Source organism: Silurus meridionalis, chromosome 2 (genome assembly GCF_014805685.1).
Source record: "Silurus meridionalis isolate SWU-2019-XX chromosome 2, ASM1480568v1, whole genome shotgun sequence".
Classification (NCBI taxonomy): Eukaryota; Metazoa; Chordata; class Actinopteri; order Siluriformes; family Siluridae; genus Silurus; species Silurus meridionalis.
The window spans coordinates 8,452,708-8,469,339 of record NC_060885.1 but is presented as its reverse complement, the minus strand read 5'-3'; the positions used below and the strand labels follow the sequence as shown (position 1 = coordinate 8,469,339).

At 35.6% G+C, this 16,632-nt stretch overlaps 1 protein-coding gene and 2 long non-coding RNA genes across 8 annotated transcripts; all 3 read right to left on the bottom strand.

Moving 5' to 3' along the window:
- Positions 1-382: 382 nt before the first annotated feature.
- Positions 383-3,213, bottom strand: LOC124395526 (GTPase IMAP family member 9-like). Of its 2 annotated transcripts, none has more exons than XM_046864080.1 (4): positions 3,085-3,213; positions 2,822-2,943; positions 2,158-2,194; positions 383-2,073 (listed from the first exon to the last, which is right to left on the bottom strand). In XM_046864080.1, exons 1-4 carry the CDS (start codon positions 3,089-3,091, stop codon positions 1,175-1,177), a joined length of 1,065 nt encoding a protein of 354 aa, XP_046720036.1. In that variant the 5' UTR covers positions 3,092-3,213; the 3' UTR covers positions 383-1,174. The 2 variants fall into 2 exon arrangements, with proteins under 2 accessions (XP_046720036.1, XP_046720044.1); XM_046864088.1 differs by having other exon boundaries at positions 383-2,070.
- A 1,351-nt stretch (positions 3,214-4,564) lies between these two features.
- Positions 4,565-14,806, bottom strand: LOC124395565. 5 transcript variants are annotated; one of them, XR_006927641.1, is made up of 4 exons: positions 14,215-14,787; positions 13,948-14,082; positions 8,764-8,966; positions 4,565-8,632 (listed from the first exon to the last, which is right to left on the bottom strand). It is a non-coding gene; the product is annotated as an uncharacterized LOC124395565 (long non-coding RNA). The 5 variants fall into 5 exon arrangements; XR_006927644.1 differs by lacking the exons at positions 4,565-8,632; positions 8,764-8,966 and having other exon boundaries at positions 13,582-14,082; positions 14,215-14,559; positions 14,757-14,806; XR_006927646.1 differs by lacking the exons at positions 4,565-8,632; positions 8,764-8,966 and having other exon boundaries at positions 13,582-14,082; positions 14,215-14,417; positions 14,757-14,805.
- Positions 14,807-15,078: 272 nt separating this feature from the next.
- Positions 15,079-16,354, bottom strand: LOC124395579. The gene is made up of 3 exons (XR_006927647.1): positions 16,076-16,354; positions 15,563-15,696; positions 15,079-15,226 (listed from the first exon to the last, which is right to left on the bottom strand). It is a non-coding gene; the product is annotated as an uncharacterized LOC124395579 (long non-coding RNA).
- Positions 16,355-16,632: the final 278 nt, after the last annotated feature.

Sequence of the window (16,632 nt, the reverse complement as noted above, 5' to 3'; positions counted from 1 at the left end):
TACAATGACCCAAAGCATACATACAAGCTCTGATTGCATTATTTACAGATCAAACAGTCGGCTGGAGTGTTATCTAGCATGGAATCGCCTGCCCAGTTCTGCAATTTCAGAAATACTTTTCCAACTAGTACATTAATATATATGTTTGGTCGAAGTAAATCTTCATACCAATAAATGACCTAGTTTTTTTGCATATACTTTAAACAGGAGGAACATGCACATATCTCTCATAAATTAAAGACTAGGTGTGTCCAAACTTTTGACTGTACATAAAGAGATGGGTACTTACAAAAATGTTAAGTTACAAAAATAAATAAATAAAAATGAATAAATAATAAAGCTAAGTTAAACTTTGACAAATGCACAAACATGTTAAAAAAAATAATTTAAAAAAGATTTATTTAGCAGTGAAGGAGAGAACTTTAATGACAAGGATACAAGTTCATGACAAAAGAAACAAAACTATGCAAAACCATGTACAAAAAAAAAAGATCTTTTCTCTAAAGACAGTGTGGAACAAACACACAAATAATATACTTGGCATAACGACCTTGAGAAAAAAACATAGGTAAAGATATGATATGTAAATATATTTTCTAAGGCACCAGGTTTTAAGTAATACTTCAGCCTTTTATACTTAAACCGATTATTCTGTCTGTCTCTATTAACTGTGTAATCATCAAAGCTTATTGTTAACCTATAGTCCTAATGTAAAATCTATGGACAGGAATAGCAGTATCATCTAGCTCAGTTAGCCACATTGCATGGGAAACTTGTTTTAAGTTTTATTTTTAATAATACATTTCATTTATGCTAAATAGCATTGTGTCTAATAACTTCCTTATCCAAAAGAAAACAGAGACTTCAAAGCCCCTGATGTGACTAATTGCTTTAAATCTATAGTGTTGTATAAAAATTCATTATTAGAAAAAGATCAAGTCAAAATGAAACTGACCAAAGGGAAAGGTAATATTTAATATTTTATCCAGATAAAGTGTGAGTAATAAAATCTGTGAAAATGAGATGGCATCTTTTCCTGTAAAGTAAAAACATAAAGGACCTGATGAAACTTTAATTTAGAAGAAGAAACAGAAAACAATACATTTTGTGATTTTGTTAGTCTGGCCAGACATTACAGATCCATTATCATTATTGTAGAGACTTTTGTGAGTAATTATTTGGAACTGTGAAAATGATTAAAATTGAAATTTGAAACATGGCCTAGTGGTGTCACTCCAAAATATCGCAATAAAATGTCAATCAAAATCTGAAGACACTGCCCAAAATAATAAAAGTAACCCTTTTCTGCCTTTTCTCTTGCTTCCTCTTCGTGTTGCTGTGTTTTCTTCTTTTTTTCTCTATCAAATGCTTCCCCTTCAAAATTTTTCTTAAGATCTTCTATCTCTTCCTGTCTCTGTGCTTCATTCTCTTTCAGGATTCGTTGTTTCTCTGCTTCTATTGCTCTCTCTGCCTCCTGAAGCATCTCTGTACTGTAATGTCCTCCACCATTTACAGTGACCATCTTATCAATCTGATCCAGGAGCTGGATGACTTGTTCTGGATTCTGATCTTCATTATTAAATACATGATATCCACCTTTGCATTTTCTGATGAAACTTAAAAGCTTCTCATTGCTGCGTACAAATTTATGAATATTTTCCCCTTTAAGTTGATCTCCATGAGTAAAAAGAGCCATAGTATACCTGGGGGACTTTTCCCCAAAAATTGCTTGAAAAATCTCAACAGTTTTTTCATCTACTTCTGTAAACCTTCCTATCTGATTCACAACTAAAAAGACATGAGGTCCTGGAGCAGAGAATGGAATGCACAGTTTAATCCGACTGATCACCTCATCTGCAGATAATTGAGTGTCAAACAGACCTGGAGAGTCGATAACAGACACTTTTCTGCCATGTATAATTGTATGGGCTTTTTCACACCATGAGGTTACAGATGAAGAGGAGGCCTCAGATTTAAAAGCATTTTTTCCAAGAATGGTGTTTCCTGTTGCACTCTTGCCCACACCGGTCTTTCCGATAAGCAGAATCCGAAGTTCATCACTGAATTCTTCTACTGTTAGAACATAACTTTACTTAATTTTTTTAGTTGTGTTGCATGTTCGGGATATTTCATGCCGTCTTACATTACTATACATACCTTGTTGACTTGAGGGGCTGCTCTGTTGCTTAAGGATCTGTTGGATTAAGGCATTTTGAGTGGTATGTGTTAGTTGTTCAATGCAAAAACTGACAGACTGTAAGTACAATAATTATTCATGCAAATTTGGGCACAAACATCAAACATGGGTTGGGCATTTGTTATCTACAATGCTTCATTATCTAATTATAATAAATCTTAAATTGAACATGTGTCACACAAGGTGCTTTTTAACGTATTAATGGTAACAACAGTAAAACTCTATTTGTGTGCCAATCCTGAGCTCAAATTACTTTGTTTTAGTTTCTGAACATTCTCCCCCTGTGCTCACATAATTTTGCTTTGACTTGTCTTGTTTTCTACTACCTCCTAAAACATGCCAGTATTTAAAATGGTTATGAAGCCTGGTGGGTGTGTGGGCAGAGTGTATTCCTAGCTTTAAGTATTCCTGTTTCTCTGTTCAGTTTTGTGCCTCCTGGCATAATGTGATTAATAAGCCAAATCGGTTCTTGGTCATGGTCTAAGGTTCACGGTTTTTCGATCTAGTCTCGTTTTTACATTTCCCTCCTTCACGGTTTTGTCCTTGTATTGATGTTTACTAATTATGTGACAGTAGGTTACCTTCCTGCACATAATAAAACTCAAGCCTCAAAAGGATTCTTACCTGAAGCCCAAAAGTGGCAACAACCACAAAAACTGCCAACAATTTAGTAGAATTCATCCATGTCATGTACTTCTTTATGTGTCCTTTGAGCTTGCTTTTGGAATCAGCCTGAGATTCAAAGCCTAAAAACATAAAAAAAGCCTAAAAAATATATTCCAATAACCATGTAATGTAGCATGTTTACTTTAATGAAAATTAATAAAAACAAATAATGATCTTAAACTTAATATTTGACAATATTTTTTAGAACATTTTATTCTGACCTGCCATTGTACTTGTAGATCTCGGAGACTCGTGGCTGTGTCTAACAGAGGCAGTGTTGTTTTACCAGAAGGATCAGTTTCACTTTCATTTTCTGTTCCAGAGTAACACTTACACAAAACAGAATCTTAAGTTTCAGGTCGTCACTAGGCCATGGGCGTAAATCACGGGGGGGACGGAGGGACATGTCCCCCCCCCGTCCAAGGGTTGTCCCCCCCCAATAAAAATATTTTAAAAAATCGCACTCTCTATTATATAAAAAATATATGTATGTATACCTAAAATAATTGTGTAAGTAGAAAAAAACCCGCAAAAATACATTTAGAAACAGTTGAGTTCCCCCCTCCCCTTCCTCACAGTGGTTTGACCCACTGCCTGTTTTCTCAGTTTATCTCACATTCACTACACACACGAGTCAGGTGTGTGACTGCAGCTCAACTAATTTTCATCTCCATTAAGTAGCGTATTTTATTCACTTATTTTATTCACTAAATAAAGCAATTCTCTATAATGTAGTTGATGCAGACTCATTCATAAATTAGTTGCGGCAAAAATGCTGATTACGGATGTAATTTTCCATGAATCTGCTCTATTAGTGATTAAAATATCACTTATCTAGTGAACGTTAGCTTGTGTACAATAGCTTGTAGCATAGTGCACTGACACTAACACACCAAAGCCGTTTTACATGCAGTGTTTTATTTGGGACGACTTGGAATAATGTTAAAATTAACACACAATTAGCATATTGTTTATCTGTGCATTTACTAAATGATCACTGTGCTACATCTGAACTGACCACACTGTATTTTTATAATCAATTTATATTCTGTTCTTAAGTGTCTTCATTAATTTGTAAATAAAATGTTAAACATTTTTTTAATTCCTTGTTTTTATTGTTGTGATTATTTTTTATGATAGTTTTACTTTCTTTATGTAAAGCAGTTTGAATTACCATTGTAATTGACGCAGTCTCCATGCTACAATAATAATGTACTGTGTCTTTATACTGTCAGTACAATTTAACTGTATTATTTGTCCCCCTCAAAAATTGCTCATGGAGAAATTTTATATTAATTGTCCCCCCCTACTGTTAAATGAAATTTACGCCCATGCACTAGGCTAAAAATAGATGTGGTATTATTTCTGCTTTATTGAGTGAGAGAAAAAAAAGAAAGATAAGGAACATGTACATGGGTCATCTAAGAAATGTTGCATGGTTAATCCATTAAAGTGGGAGGTGTATGCAAATGCAGAACTTTATATTAAACATTTAATAGTGATTAATCACATGATTGTCATAAGTTAAATTACAATTAATCACAACTTAATAACACATTTCTATCTGTTCTTAATGTACCCTAAATTAAAACTTTTCAAGTTTTTAATACTCTAATCAACATGGGCATGGACAAATATGGATGCTTTATACAAATGTATGTTTAATATTAGTGAAACCAAACTCGAAATAGATCATGAAGGCAAAATATACTTGTAAATGTTTTAAAGTAATTATGGTGTTTTAAATGACATAAATCATCAGGACACCAGATGGAACTTTAGTTATGTTTCTACACAATGTCGGAACTCAAATGTCCACAGTGGAGTGGTTCAAGTTTCAAATCAGTTTTAGTTATTCATTACGCAATTACCAATATGCTTTAAAACGTCAAATAATACATAAACAAACCAAATGAAAAGATCTACCAGTCAAGCAATGAGAAGGAGTAAATTGCATTGCAGTCAATTTAGCCCTGTCCGGGAGAGCTCTCGGGTAAGTCAGCGAATGCAAGCAAGTGCGAAGTCCAATGAAAAAATCCCCCTTTTTTTTTCAACACATGGTAAATTTTACATAATTTCTCTAATATCTCCTTTTTAACAATTTACATACACCAATAATACTCTATGCCTATAAGCTTATGCACATTCTGGTAAATTTATCCCTTTTCTTGGAGCATTGTTTACCACCATACAATTCTAATTTACATGTACGAAAAATATTCCCTGATCGCACCTTTTCTTGAAAAATCACCTGATCGTGCACTTTCACAAAACATAACATTTTCTTGTTAGCATTTTCTGATTTTACTTTGTCTGCAAATCATCGTTTGTTTTGTTTACACCTTGTTTAGGCATGTCTTACTTCATCATACCTTGGTTTGAATTAATTCTAGTTTTACCAAACCAGGCCTTTAGATTTAACACTCCAGTTCTTTTCTTCAAATGCTATTTTTAAGGTTTTTAAGGTAAGGTTTGGATGGTCCAGCCCTCACCTGCACACAACATTAAGAAACATACAGACAAGACAACATGGTGGCAGGGGAGAAAGAGAGCTAACACTAAATAACAGAACCACACATATCAAAGTAATATCTAAATGTAAATTTATATATTTTGTTGACTATGTTTATTACATCTTTCCTAGTATTTTCCATTGAACACTCTTATGTATGCAATTGTCAGATACTACCTGTTGGACGATTCTAGGCCCCGCTCATCTGTAGCATTATCGCGTAGTCTTACAAACCAATGAAAACAAGGTTCTATACATTTGTTTTAGATGTGTCACATAACATGATATTCCAGTTTCAAGGTACTATAGTGCAACTTTCCTGCTGCCACATTCCTTTTTGTAACCATGGAGCCCTCTATTTTGTGTATGTGTTATGACAATGGCTATATCAATAGCAGATCTGATATTGTTGGCCTGACATCTTTAGGCATACACCTTAAGCAGTGAATATGTGTATGTTGTGCCCTTTTTCCCTACCAATAGTGCTGAGCATGGATGGAGTACTGTGGCACTTACGACTGATTTAAATTAATCTGATCCACTTCATACTTAACATCTGTATAACCTGCTCTATCTCCTTCATTTTAATGATAACATAAGCACTCAATGAAAGTTGTATACCCAAAATCTTGGAGATACAGAAAACAAAATCTTGGTTTTTGTTTTTAAGAATTTCTTAGATTCTTCTGAGCACTTGTGTAGGGTGTCTTCTGTACTGAAGTCTGCTCTATCTAATGAGTTTATCATGACACATCTTTTAATTGTTAGTTCTGGTTCTGTGAGTATCACACCATAACCAGTTCTACTGGAATTTTACATGACAAGTGATTGACTGGCTAAAGTGAATTGAGGGCGTATGATGTGTATAGGGTTGCCAGGTGTCCCATTGTGATTCATTGTGTGACCGTGCATCTTGATTTGTGAAGAAGCTGTTGCTACTGCTCAATAGTGGCATGCATGCCCTTTTCCACCTTATTAAGTGCAGTGCTAAAGTATGCAGTTAGTTTATGCAGCTTGCTGTTGCATCAACACTGCTGAGGCACATCTTTTTTGTTCTGAGATATCGAGATGGAAGGGTTTGCTACAATCTGGACTGGCCATCTCCTTCTGTTGTCCAAGTCAGCACTTGGCTTGGATTGATCAGTCACATTTATCATGCCTCTTAGAGGTTGTGCTTATAATGCAAAGTCACATATACATGGTCTACTGACCTGCCATACCAAGGAATGAAGGGATGAAGTGTGTGATTTTTGTGCTTTCTGAATACTATCCACATGGGCTAGCTATATTTTATGGCATTGTGCTTAAGTACCCTTCCTAAGTATTATATTTTTAGTTTACAGCATTGTAGCTTCTTTTTATCGACATTGTGCTCATTTTCTGCTATTATATTTAACACAATATAAATTAGTAAATTGTCAAAATACATTAGCAATGAGTTTGGAATTTGTAAATTTGCTAAGTCACGAACCAGTACTTCCGTGAATAATTCCCCATATCTTTGTGATAATTTAGTGTTGGTGTATTGTCCATGATATGTAAATGCAAACAGAAATTGTTACTCTGGCTGTAATGGTACACAGAAGAGGCAGAAGTCTATTATGCTATACCACTTAGTACTTTTGGGAACTTTGTATTTTCATGTTAGAAAGTAAAGTGTGTGGATTCGGGATCACAGGATTTTTTTTAACTATTTAAGTTTATATAGGAATATAGTCCACTAGTCAAACAGTTTGGTGTTTTGTCCTTAATTATTCTGTAGCTCCATTTATTTTTTTATTATTATTAAATTTTTTTAAGCTCTCTCGGTTTCTTGCTCAACTGATCCTTTTAACTACCTCCACTGTCACCTGTACTTGTGTGTGCTTACTAATCATTACATGAGTTGCCACTGTTTGTTCAATTGTTTTGTGACATTCTAACACTGCCTATCAAGTGACAAGTGAATGTATGGATTATTTGTAGGCCTCCATATCTGATCTTCTTCTCTGACCAATGCCCCTAAATCTTTTGAATTTTAAAATTTTGCTCGATCATTGGGGTAAAATATGGAAGTATTTTGCACTTGATACCAGCCCTTGACTTTGTCAGGCAGCTCTACAGAAACTGCCAAAGCTCGTTGTTCAATATTATGTCTAATGTTTTGTTATTGTTTATATGTCTGTATACATTTTCTACATGAAATTTGTATTAAGGTACCAGGTTTTAAACTTAATCCTTTTATTTTTATTGTTCTGTTTGATTCTTAAAAATCCAAGCTTATTGTTATCCTACAGTATACTCTTAAAAAAACATCTGGTGACAGGAATGACATTAATGTTGGCTTACTAAAACACAATGAATAGTTGAATAATAGTTTATAGCTAATGTTAATAATACATTTGAATAAGATTTTTGCCTTGTTGAATTGTACCGATGATAAAACCAATCTTACCCCGACCCTGGAGTTACATATTGCTTTAGTATTTTAGTGTGTTTTGTAAAGTATGCAGTATCGGCATGTTGTTCTTGTTAAGGTTGTCTGCCATTTATGCAGTGTAAATGTCAAAAATGCAGTTCAAAAAGATAATTAGAAATAGCTCAAGTATAAACCAAATTAACCTAAGAGAAAATTGCTATTCAGTATTACGTGCACATAAACTGCATGAGTAAGTAATAATAATTCATAAAAAATTATAGCATCTTTCCATGATGTTGAATATTCATTAATATATTCCTCTGATTACTACACTTATATCAGTTTCTAATTTCTTTAAATACAGAAAAAGAAAACAGTGCTTATGTAATGATGTGATTCTGGGCACATTAATAATACAGAAGGGATTCATTATTTTACCAGTAGTTTGTAGCCCCTCTGAAAATCCCTAAAGATATACTCTGGAAAAGGAATTGGTGTTATTCCAAAAAGTTGCAATATAAAATCAAAGCAAAACTGAAAAATTGTATGCACCTTTCCAAAATAATAATAAAAACCTTCTTCTGCCTTCTCTCTCACTTCCTCTTCATGCTGCTGAGTTTTCTTCTTCTTTTCTATCTCAAATGTTTCTCCTTTAAACTTTTTCCTCAGATCTTCTATCTCCTTTTGTCTCTGTGCTTCATTTTCTTTCAGGATTCGTTGTTTCTCTGCTTCTATTGCTCTCTCTGTTTTCTGAAGCATCTCTGTAGATGTTAGCTGCTTCCTCCACCACTCCGTCATCATCACTATCTACTGCCATCATGCCGGTCACAGCATTTTCATGTTTCTCACCAGCGCATGCCTGTAGGTTCAGACATACAGCAAGCACGAGTATATCTCTATAAGTTAAATCTTCATTTTTCTATATATGTAATGTTTTATTGATATACTGTAATGTACTAAAGGAAGAGCAGTGTTGTTGTTCACAATCACCTGGAAGATGAAGATCTTGGACTTCCCAACAAGGCTCTTACACCCATCCCCTCTGAATAAATCTGTTATTTCCTTAATTTCAATCTGATTATCAAATGCTTCAATTTTCCCTTCTTTTCCATGAGATAGTAATATGCAGACAAAGCAATCTGCATCTTTGTGGTTGGCTGCAGCAGCTATGGTTAAATAGGTTAATAATGTTTCTGCAACAAAATGTATAGTAAACAAGTCAATTAAAAAAAAAAAAAAACATATTCAAGTCTCTTAATTATACCTTCACATAGTTTCTCTTGCAACACTGCCACTTTTTTGTCATTGTAAGATTGTACTTTGTTTAAATGACGGTCACACTCGCGAGGGTAACGCAACAAAACTCTTTTATTGAGAACCTTGTTTATCTACAATCTTCCAATATGCCTTTTTTCTATTCCACCACCAATGCTTACGCATACCACTGACGTCATCACTACGGATACCCATTTATACAAATGCATGTTAAACATAACAGAACATTAACCCAATGTTCTACATCCCCCTTCTTTAGTTTTCTCTTTAGTTGTAACATAAATTCAACATCAGCTTACACTATCAAAAATTCACAAACTTGAATCTGAAATTCAAAGCATATAATAACAAATAATTCAACTGTCACAATTTAGGGATAAAACATTAAACATTTCACTCTAAATTAAGTAACAGTCTATTTGGATCTGTTGGTTTTTTTGGTTTTGGTTTTTTACAAACAGCTTATTATATATATTTTGGGTTAGGTCTTGAAACTCTGCCTGACCGTGTTACATACAATGTTTTTTCTGCCTCCTGGTCAGGTGCAACAGTGTCTGGTGTTACTTTATAGTCATTAGATGTCACCTGTGCACCTGTATGGTTTGACAAAGAACTTGAATCTTGTCTTGGCCTACAATCTCTTGGATGTTCTGCAGGATTGAAATCTTATTGTGGTGGTAAGGTTTCTGGAACAGGCAAGATATGTCTGCGATTCCTCCTGTAATCCTTCCCCTCTGATTCCACCATGTATGATCTTGGTTCTTTGCAGATACCCTTGACAGTCCCTAATTTGTTGTACCCTTGAGGAGTCTGTAGCCTGACCACTTCACCTGTCATCAGGGGACGAAGAGGCTTGCTGGTTCTGTCATAGTAAAGCTTTTGCTTGTAGCGCTTGTGTGTGAGCTGTTTTCTGACAGTGATATGACTTTTGGTAGAAGGGACCAGTAGCTCTGTGTCAATTGGGAGTGTAGTCCGTGTTTGCCTTGACAAAAGTCTTTGCGCTGGTGATCCCAGAATTCCATCACGAGGCGCGTTTCTCAGATTGAGTAGATCAAGAAAGACGTCTGTTCCAGCCGTTTTTTAATTTTTCCATCAACTCTTTTGCACTGCGTACTGCTCGTTCTGCAGCCCTTACCCTATTCTGGACTGCTTGTTACATGTTTGAAATCCCAAGTGTCTGCAAATTGTTTGAACTGCTGGCTGGTAAATTGCATTCCATTGTCTGAGATTACCTTATGGGGAATGCCATGTACTGAAAAGTGTCTCTTTAATTTTGTAATAACAGCAGTTGATGTCAGATTATGCAGCAGATCTATCTCAAACCAACCCGATTACGAGTCCACCAGAACGAGATAGTTTTGGCTATTCCATTCAAATAGACCTGTTGCTACAATTGACCATGGGAGATCTGGAGTATCATGCAGTTTCAGTGGTTCTTTTTGTTGGTGTCGTCTCATGCCATTGCAGATAGTGCATGAACTGCATTCTTCCTCAATGTCCTTGTTCATTGAAGGCCAAAATGCTATGCCTCTTGCTCTTCGTTTTGTTGATTCTGCTCCAGGATGCCCTCTGTGCAAAATGGTTATATATTATTTTTGAAGTGACCTGGGAATCACAACTTTCAGACCTTTCATCACAATCCCATCCCTTATAGTAAGTTCATCTCTGTATGGATAGTATTGACGAAGTTCAGGTGAAAGCTTTGACTGTTGGTCTGGCCATCCCTGGTGTACTGTTCTGCAAAGCTGTTGGAATGTCAGCAGATGTATGTTTTTTCAACTGATCTATCCTTGATGATGAAAGATGTTCCACTGACATCACCTCAAAATCAGCCTTCTAACTATCTGGTGCTTCTGTGGTCTTTATGGGGGCACGTGAGAGAGTATCAGCCAGATACACGTGTTTCCCTTTCTTGTAGCTTATCACAAAATCATACTTTTGGAGTCTCAACATCATACGTTGTAATCGTGCTGGTGCCATGTGCAGTGGTTTGTTGAGTATCGTCACTAACGGCTGATGGTCAGTCTCAATGTGGACTGTTTTCTCATAAATGTTGTCATGAAATTTCGCACATGTAAAGACTACCGCGAGGAGCTCTTTTTCAATTTGAGCATCGTGTCTCGGTTTGCGTCAGAGTGCGTGATGCATATGCTATAGGAGCATTTTGTTGGAGACAGGCCGCACCAAGTCCAAACTGTGAAGCGTCACGTCAGTGTCACTGGCTTCTGAACATCATAATACCTTAATGTTGGTGGGTTTGTAATGCACTTCTTCAACTTGTCAAATGCATCTTGTTGCTGTTTGAGCCAACACCATTCGATATCTTTACAAGTCAGCTCTCGCAAGGGTGCTGAAATGTCGCTGAAATTTGGAATAAACTTTCCAAGATTATTGACCATCCATTAAAACCCTTGTAGGGCTTTAATATTTTCCGGGGGCTCCATTTGTGTGATTGCTTTAATCTTAGAGGGATCTGGCTTAAGTCCTTCATGCGTGAACACATGGCCTATGTAGCATAACTCTGACAGCCGAAACTTGCATTTGAGAGGATTTAGTCTAAGGTTGACTTTTCGTGCACAATCCAGAACTTTCTTGAGATTATCATCATGTTCTTCCACAAGAATATCATCAACTATAATAGCACATGGATAACCTCCAAAAATTTGTTCCATGGCTCTTTGGAAAACCTTACTTGCTGTACTTATTCCAAACGGCATGCTGAAATCGAAATCTTCCAAACGGGGAATTAAATGTTGTCAGCATTGATGATTTTTCATCAAGAGAAACTTGCCAAAAAGAACTCTTTGCATCTAGAAAAGACATTTGGCATTTGAGCAGCAACTTCTTCCACAGTGCGCATGGGGTGGTGTGGACGTAAGAGTGACTTATTAAAGCTTTTTGTGGGTCGCCACCATTGAAGACACCCATTCAGTAGGTTCTGAGACTGGAATAAGGACACCCATATTGACCATTCTTTGCAAGTCAGATTTAAATTTACTTTGCATAGCTACTGGGATTTTCCATGCTGGTCTAATCACTGGATCCACAGCTGGGTCTAGTTTCATTGAGTATGTTATTGGAAGCTTGCCAATCTCATCCTTAAAAAGGTGTGCATATTCAAAATAAATATGTTTTGAAAAACTTGAGTTTTCCTCCCCTAACACATGATAAATTTCTTTGTTAAATGATACCAGCTTCCTTTTTTAGACAGTCAGGTAGACCTATCAATGGTTGCACATTTCTCTGCACCACATAGAACAATAGGTTGTATATCGGTCCTGATAATTGGCAAGTGAACGTGGTGAGGCCTGCTGTGGGACTAAAAGCTTGGTGTTCATTGATGATCGTAATGTTTCTATTCTCTTAATCTTTGTGAATAACGATTCAGAGATTACATTACATTTGGCTCCTGTGTCAACTTTGAAATCCACTGAGTGTCCATTGATGTGCATTGTACAGAACAGTTCAGATTTTGGACTTCCTATTTCCACTGTTTGTACAGCAGTCTTTTTAATTGACACACCATCCACATAGAGGAACGCGTCTGTACTATCTGTGGAATCTTCCTTTGGTTTTAGCTGATTTACTGCTTTTCTTTGTCTATTTGACTTTGATGTTGTCTTGCAGCACTTTTTAAAATGGTTCCATTTATTACACTTATGGCACTGCTGACCATAGGCTAAACATTTTTCTTTTTTTGCTTCGTGTTTTCCTCCACAACTGCTGCAGTTTAGTATAATTTGAGAGGTTCTGCTGTTGGAGTTAAATTTGTGTTTGGTCCCTTGTGTTTTGGTTCTATGGTGCACATTATCCACATTAGTATTGCTTTGCTTGGGCACTGAGAGAGTGTTTGAGTGCATATCGGGTAGCTCATGAATTTGAGACAATTCTATCGCTTTGATCATTGTTAGCTCACTGTCTATTAGCAGATTTTTTTCATGCTATCACTAGTCACACCGCACACAAGTCTGTCTCTTATAAGTTCTTCAGTCAGATCACCAAATCTTGTTTCTCAAATCACTCACGTATGCTTCAATAGATTCACCGGCTTTCTGATTTCTCATATTAAACTTGTGCCGTTCCATTGTGACATTTGTTTCACGGAATTTCCTTTTTAGACATTCCAGGTTCTCTCTAGATTCGGCCTCCGCGATGATCGGTCTTTGTTCTCCTTCTCCCGCGAACGTAGCAGGTGCATACACAAACGCGCGCTCTTGCTCAATGGCTTCTGAATCGGCTAAATTAAGGAGAATAAATGCACTTGTCCTGGCATCTTTATCCGAATGAGCAGCATATCATATTCTTGCTCAAATACTCGCCAGTTCTCTGCAATTTTGCCATCAAAAACTAATGGTTCGGGTCTTCGGAAGCCTTCTGCCATTGTTCTTACGAGAATCTAAAAAAAATTGCAAGTAAGTATTTCCGATGAAAACTTTCTTTTTTCTTATTTTTTTTCAAACCTCCAAAACGTACTTTTTATATTATTCGGCCTGCTTCTGACACCATGTTTGAATGACGGTCACACTCGTGAGGTTAACACAACGAAACTCTTTTATTGAGAACCTTGTTTATCTACAATCTTCCAATGTGCCTTTTTTCTATTCCACCACCAATGCTTATGCATACGTCTGACGTCATCACTACGGATACCCATTTATACAAATGCATGTTAAACATAACAGAACATTAACCCAAAGTTCTACATACTTTAAACCCTAATTCTTGAAATCTGAAAATAAAAATGGAAAGTGGTTATGGGTAAAGTGAACAGAGACATACAGAAGGCTAAAAATGTCTATGTAAACACACACACATACACCAAAAGCAAATATTTAGTCAGTATAGCAGAATTTAGAGATCTAGACTAGATGACTGTTTTGAATGTTTGTGAGTGCGCACCTTTGTGTGAGGTTGTCTCTGTCTATATCTGTACCTCTGCGCTTTGATAAACGTTCAGATTTTTCAAAAGTTTTTTTGTTGAAGATTAGTGCCAAGCCATGCCTCTTGTGGGTCATCTTGTACTCGTCAAGTTTGCTGAAAATTAAAAGAATATACTATTTTTGTTTATTTTCACCGAATAGATTTCTTCATTTTTCTATATATGTAATGTTTTATTGATATACTGTAATGTACTAAAGGAAGAGCAGTGTTGTTGTTCACAGTCACCTGGAAGATGAAGATCTTGGGTTTCCCAACAAGGCTCTTACACTCATCCCCTCTGAATAAATCTGTTATTTCCTTAATTTCAATCTGATTATCAAATGCTTCACTTTTCCCTTCTTTCCCATGAGATAGGAATATGCAGACAAAGCAATCCACATCTTTGTGGTTGGCTGCAGCAGCTATGGTTAAATAGGTTGATAATGTTTCTGCAACAAAATGTATAGAAACAAGTCAATTCTCAAAAAAACATATTCAAGTCTCAAGATTATACCTTCACGTAGTTTCTCTTGCACTACTGAAACTTTTTTGTCATTGTAAGATTGTACTTCAAACCCTAATTCTTGAAATCTGAAAATAAAAATGGAAAGTGGTTATGGGTAAACAGAGAAATACAGGAGGCTAAAAATATCTATGTAAACACACACACACACACACACACACACACACACACACACACATACACACCACAAGCAAATATTTAGTCAGTATAGCAGAATTTAGAGATCTAGACTAGATGACTGTTTTGAATGTTTGTGAGTGCGCACCTTTGTGTGAGGTTGTCTCTGTCTATATCTGTACCTCTCCACTCTGATAAACGCGTTCAGATTTTTCAAAAGTTTTTTGTTGAAGATTAGTGCCAAGCCACGCCTCTTGTGGGTCATCTTGTACTCGTCAAGTTTGCTGAAAATTAAAAGAATATACTATTTTTGTTTATTTTCACCGAATAGATTTCTTCATTTTTCTATATATGTAATGTTTTATTGATATACTGTAATGTACTAAAGGAAGAGCAGTGTTGTTGTTCACAGTCACCTGGAAGATGAAGATCTTGGGTTTCCCAACAAGGCTCTTACACTCATCCCTCTGAATAAATCTGTTATTTCCTTAATTTCAATCTGATTATCAAATGCTTCACTTTTCCCTTCTTTCCCATGAGATAGGAATATGCAGACAAAGCAATCCACATCTTTGTGGTTGGCTGCAGCAGCTATGGTTAAATAGGTTGATAATGTTTCTGCAACAAAATGTATAGTAAACAAGTCAATTCTCAAAAACATATTCAAGTCTCAAGATTATACCTTCACGTAGTTTCTCTTGCACTACTGAAACTTTTTTGTCATTGTAAGATTGTACTTCAAACCCTAATTCTTGAAATCTGAAAATAAAAATGGAAAGTGGTTATGGGTAAACAGAGAAATACAGGAGGCTAAAAATATCTATGTAAACACACACACACACACACACACACACACACACACACACATACACACCACAAGCAAATATTTAGTCAGTATAGCAGAATTTAGAGATCTAGACTAGATGACTGTTTTGAATGTTTGTGAGTGCGCACCTTTGTGTGAGGTTGTCTCTGTCTATATCTGTACCTCTCCACTCTGATAAACTTCAGATTTTTCAAAAGTTTTTTGGTTAAAGATTAGTGCCAAGCCACGCCTCTTGTGGGTCATCTTGTACTCGTCAAGTTTGCTGAAAATTAAAAGAATATACTATTTTTGTTTATTTTCACCGAATAGATTAAACCTAGTGAATAGAAGACTTCAGAAAGTGCTAAAACATTATAGACAGCCTCAGATTCTTGGACACTGTCTATAGTGTTAATGTGGCAAATAAGATAAAAAGGCAAATAATTATATAAATTAATAAATAAATTATACATAATTATATATATTATCCATCCATCATTAGTAACCATTATCATACTACATTCACCAAAGTAGACTATACAACAGCCCACTACAGTGTATATTAGAGAGATACAATAAGAGAGAAACAGCATAGCATTCATGGTAATATCACACAAACACACACACAACCACACACTACATAATAAATGTATTAGTTTTACCTTTCACTTTGCACACTTGTCTCTCTTAGAGGTGCTTCAAACACAAATCAAATGTAAACACTTCCTGTAGTTGCTCAATACTTCAAAAATCCAATTAATTTTTTTGTGGTGGAAGTCTAACAAAGTTACTGTAACCGAGCGTTTTGAAAATGGACAAGTTCGCCTAAAATACATTTCACTAAGAAAATAATGGAAACGGAAGCAGGATTCTGTGAAACGACCAGTCCGACTTTTTATTGTGCTTCATGTTAAGAACAGCATCAATGTGAGCAGGTGCGATCATATAGCTCTCTTGCTTACGGCAAGTCCCGAGGGAAAAAAAGAAAACTATAATACAACTATAAAAAGAACACAGCCCCCTCTTGAGCTATCACACACAATTACACCCAAAAAGTATTTTACACGTCCCCCATTCTAAAGTAAACGTCCAAGTTTACAATCACCCAAAAACAACATATATATATATAATATTGATATGTATATAATATAATATTCATATATATATATATATATATATATATATATATATATATATATATATATATATATATATATAT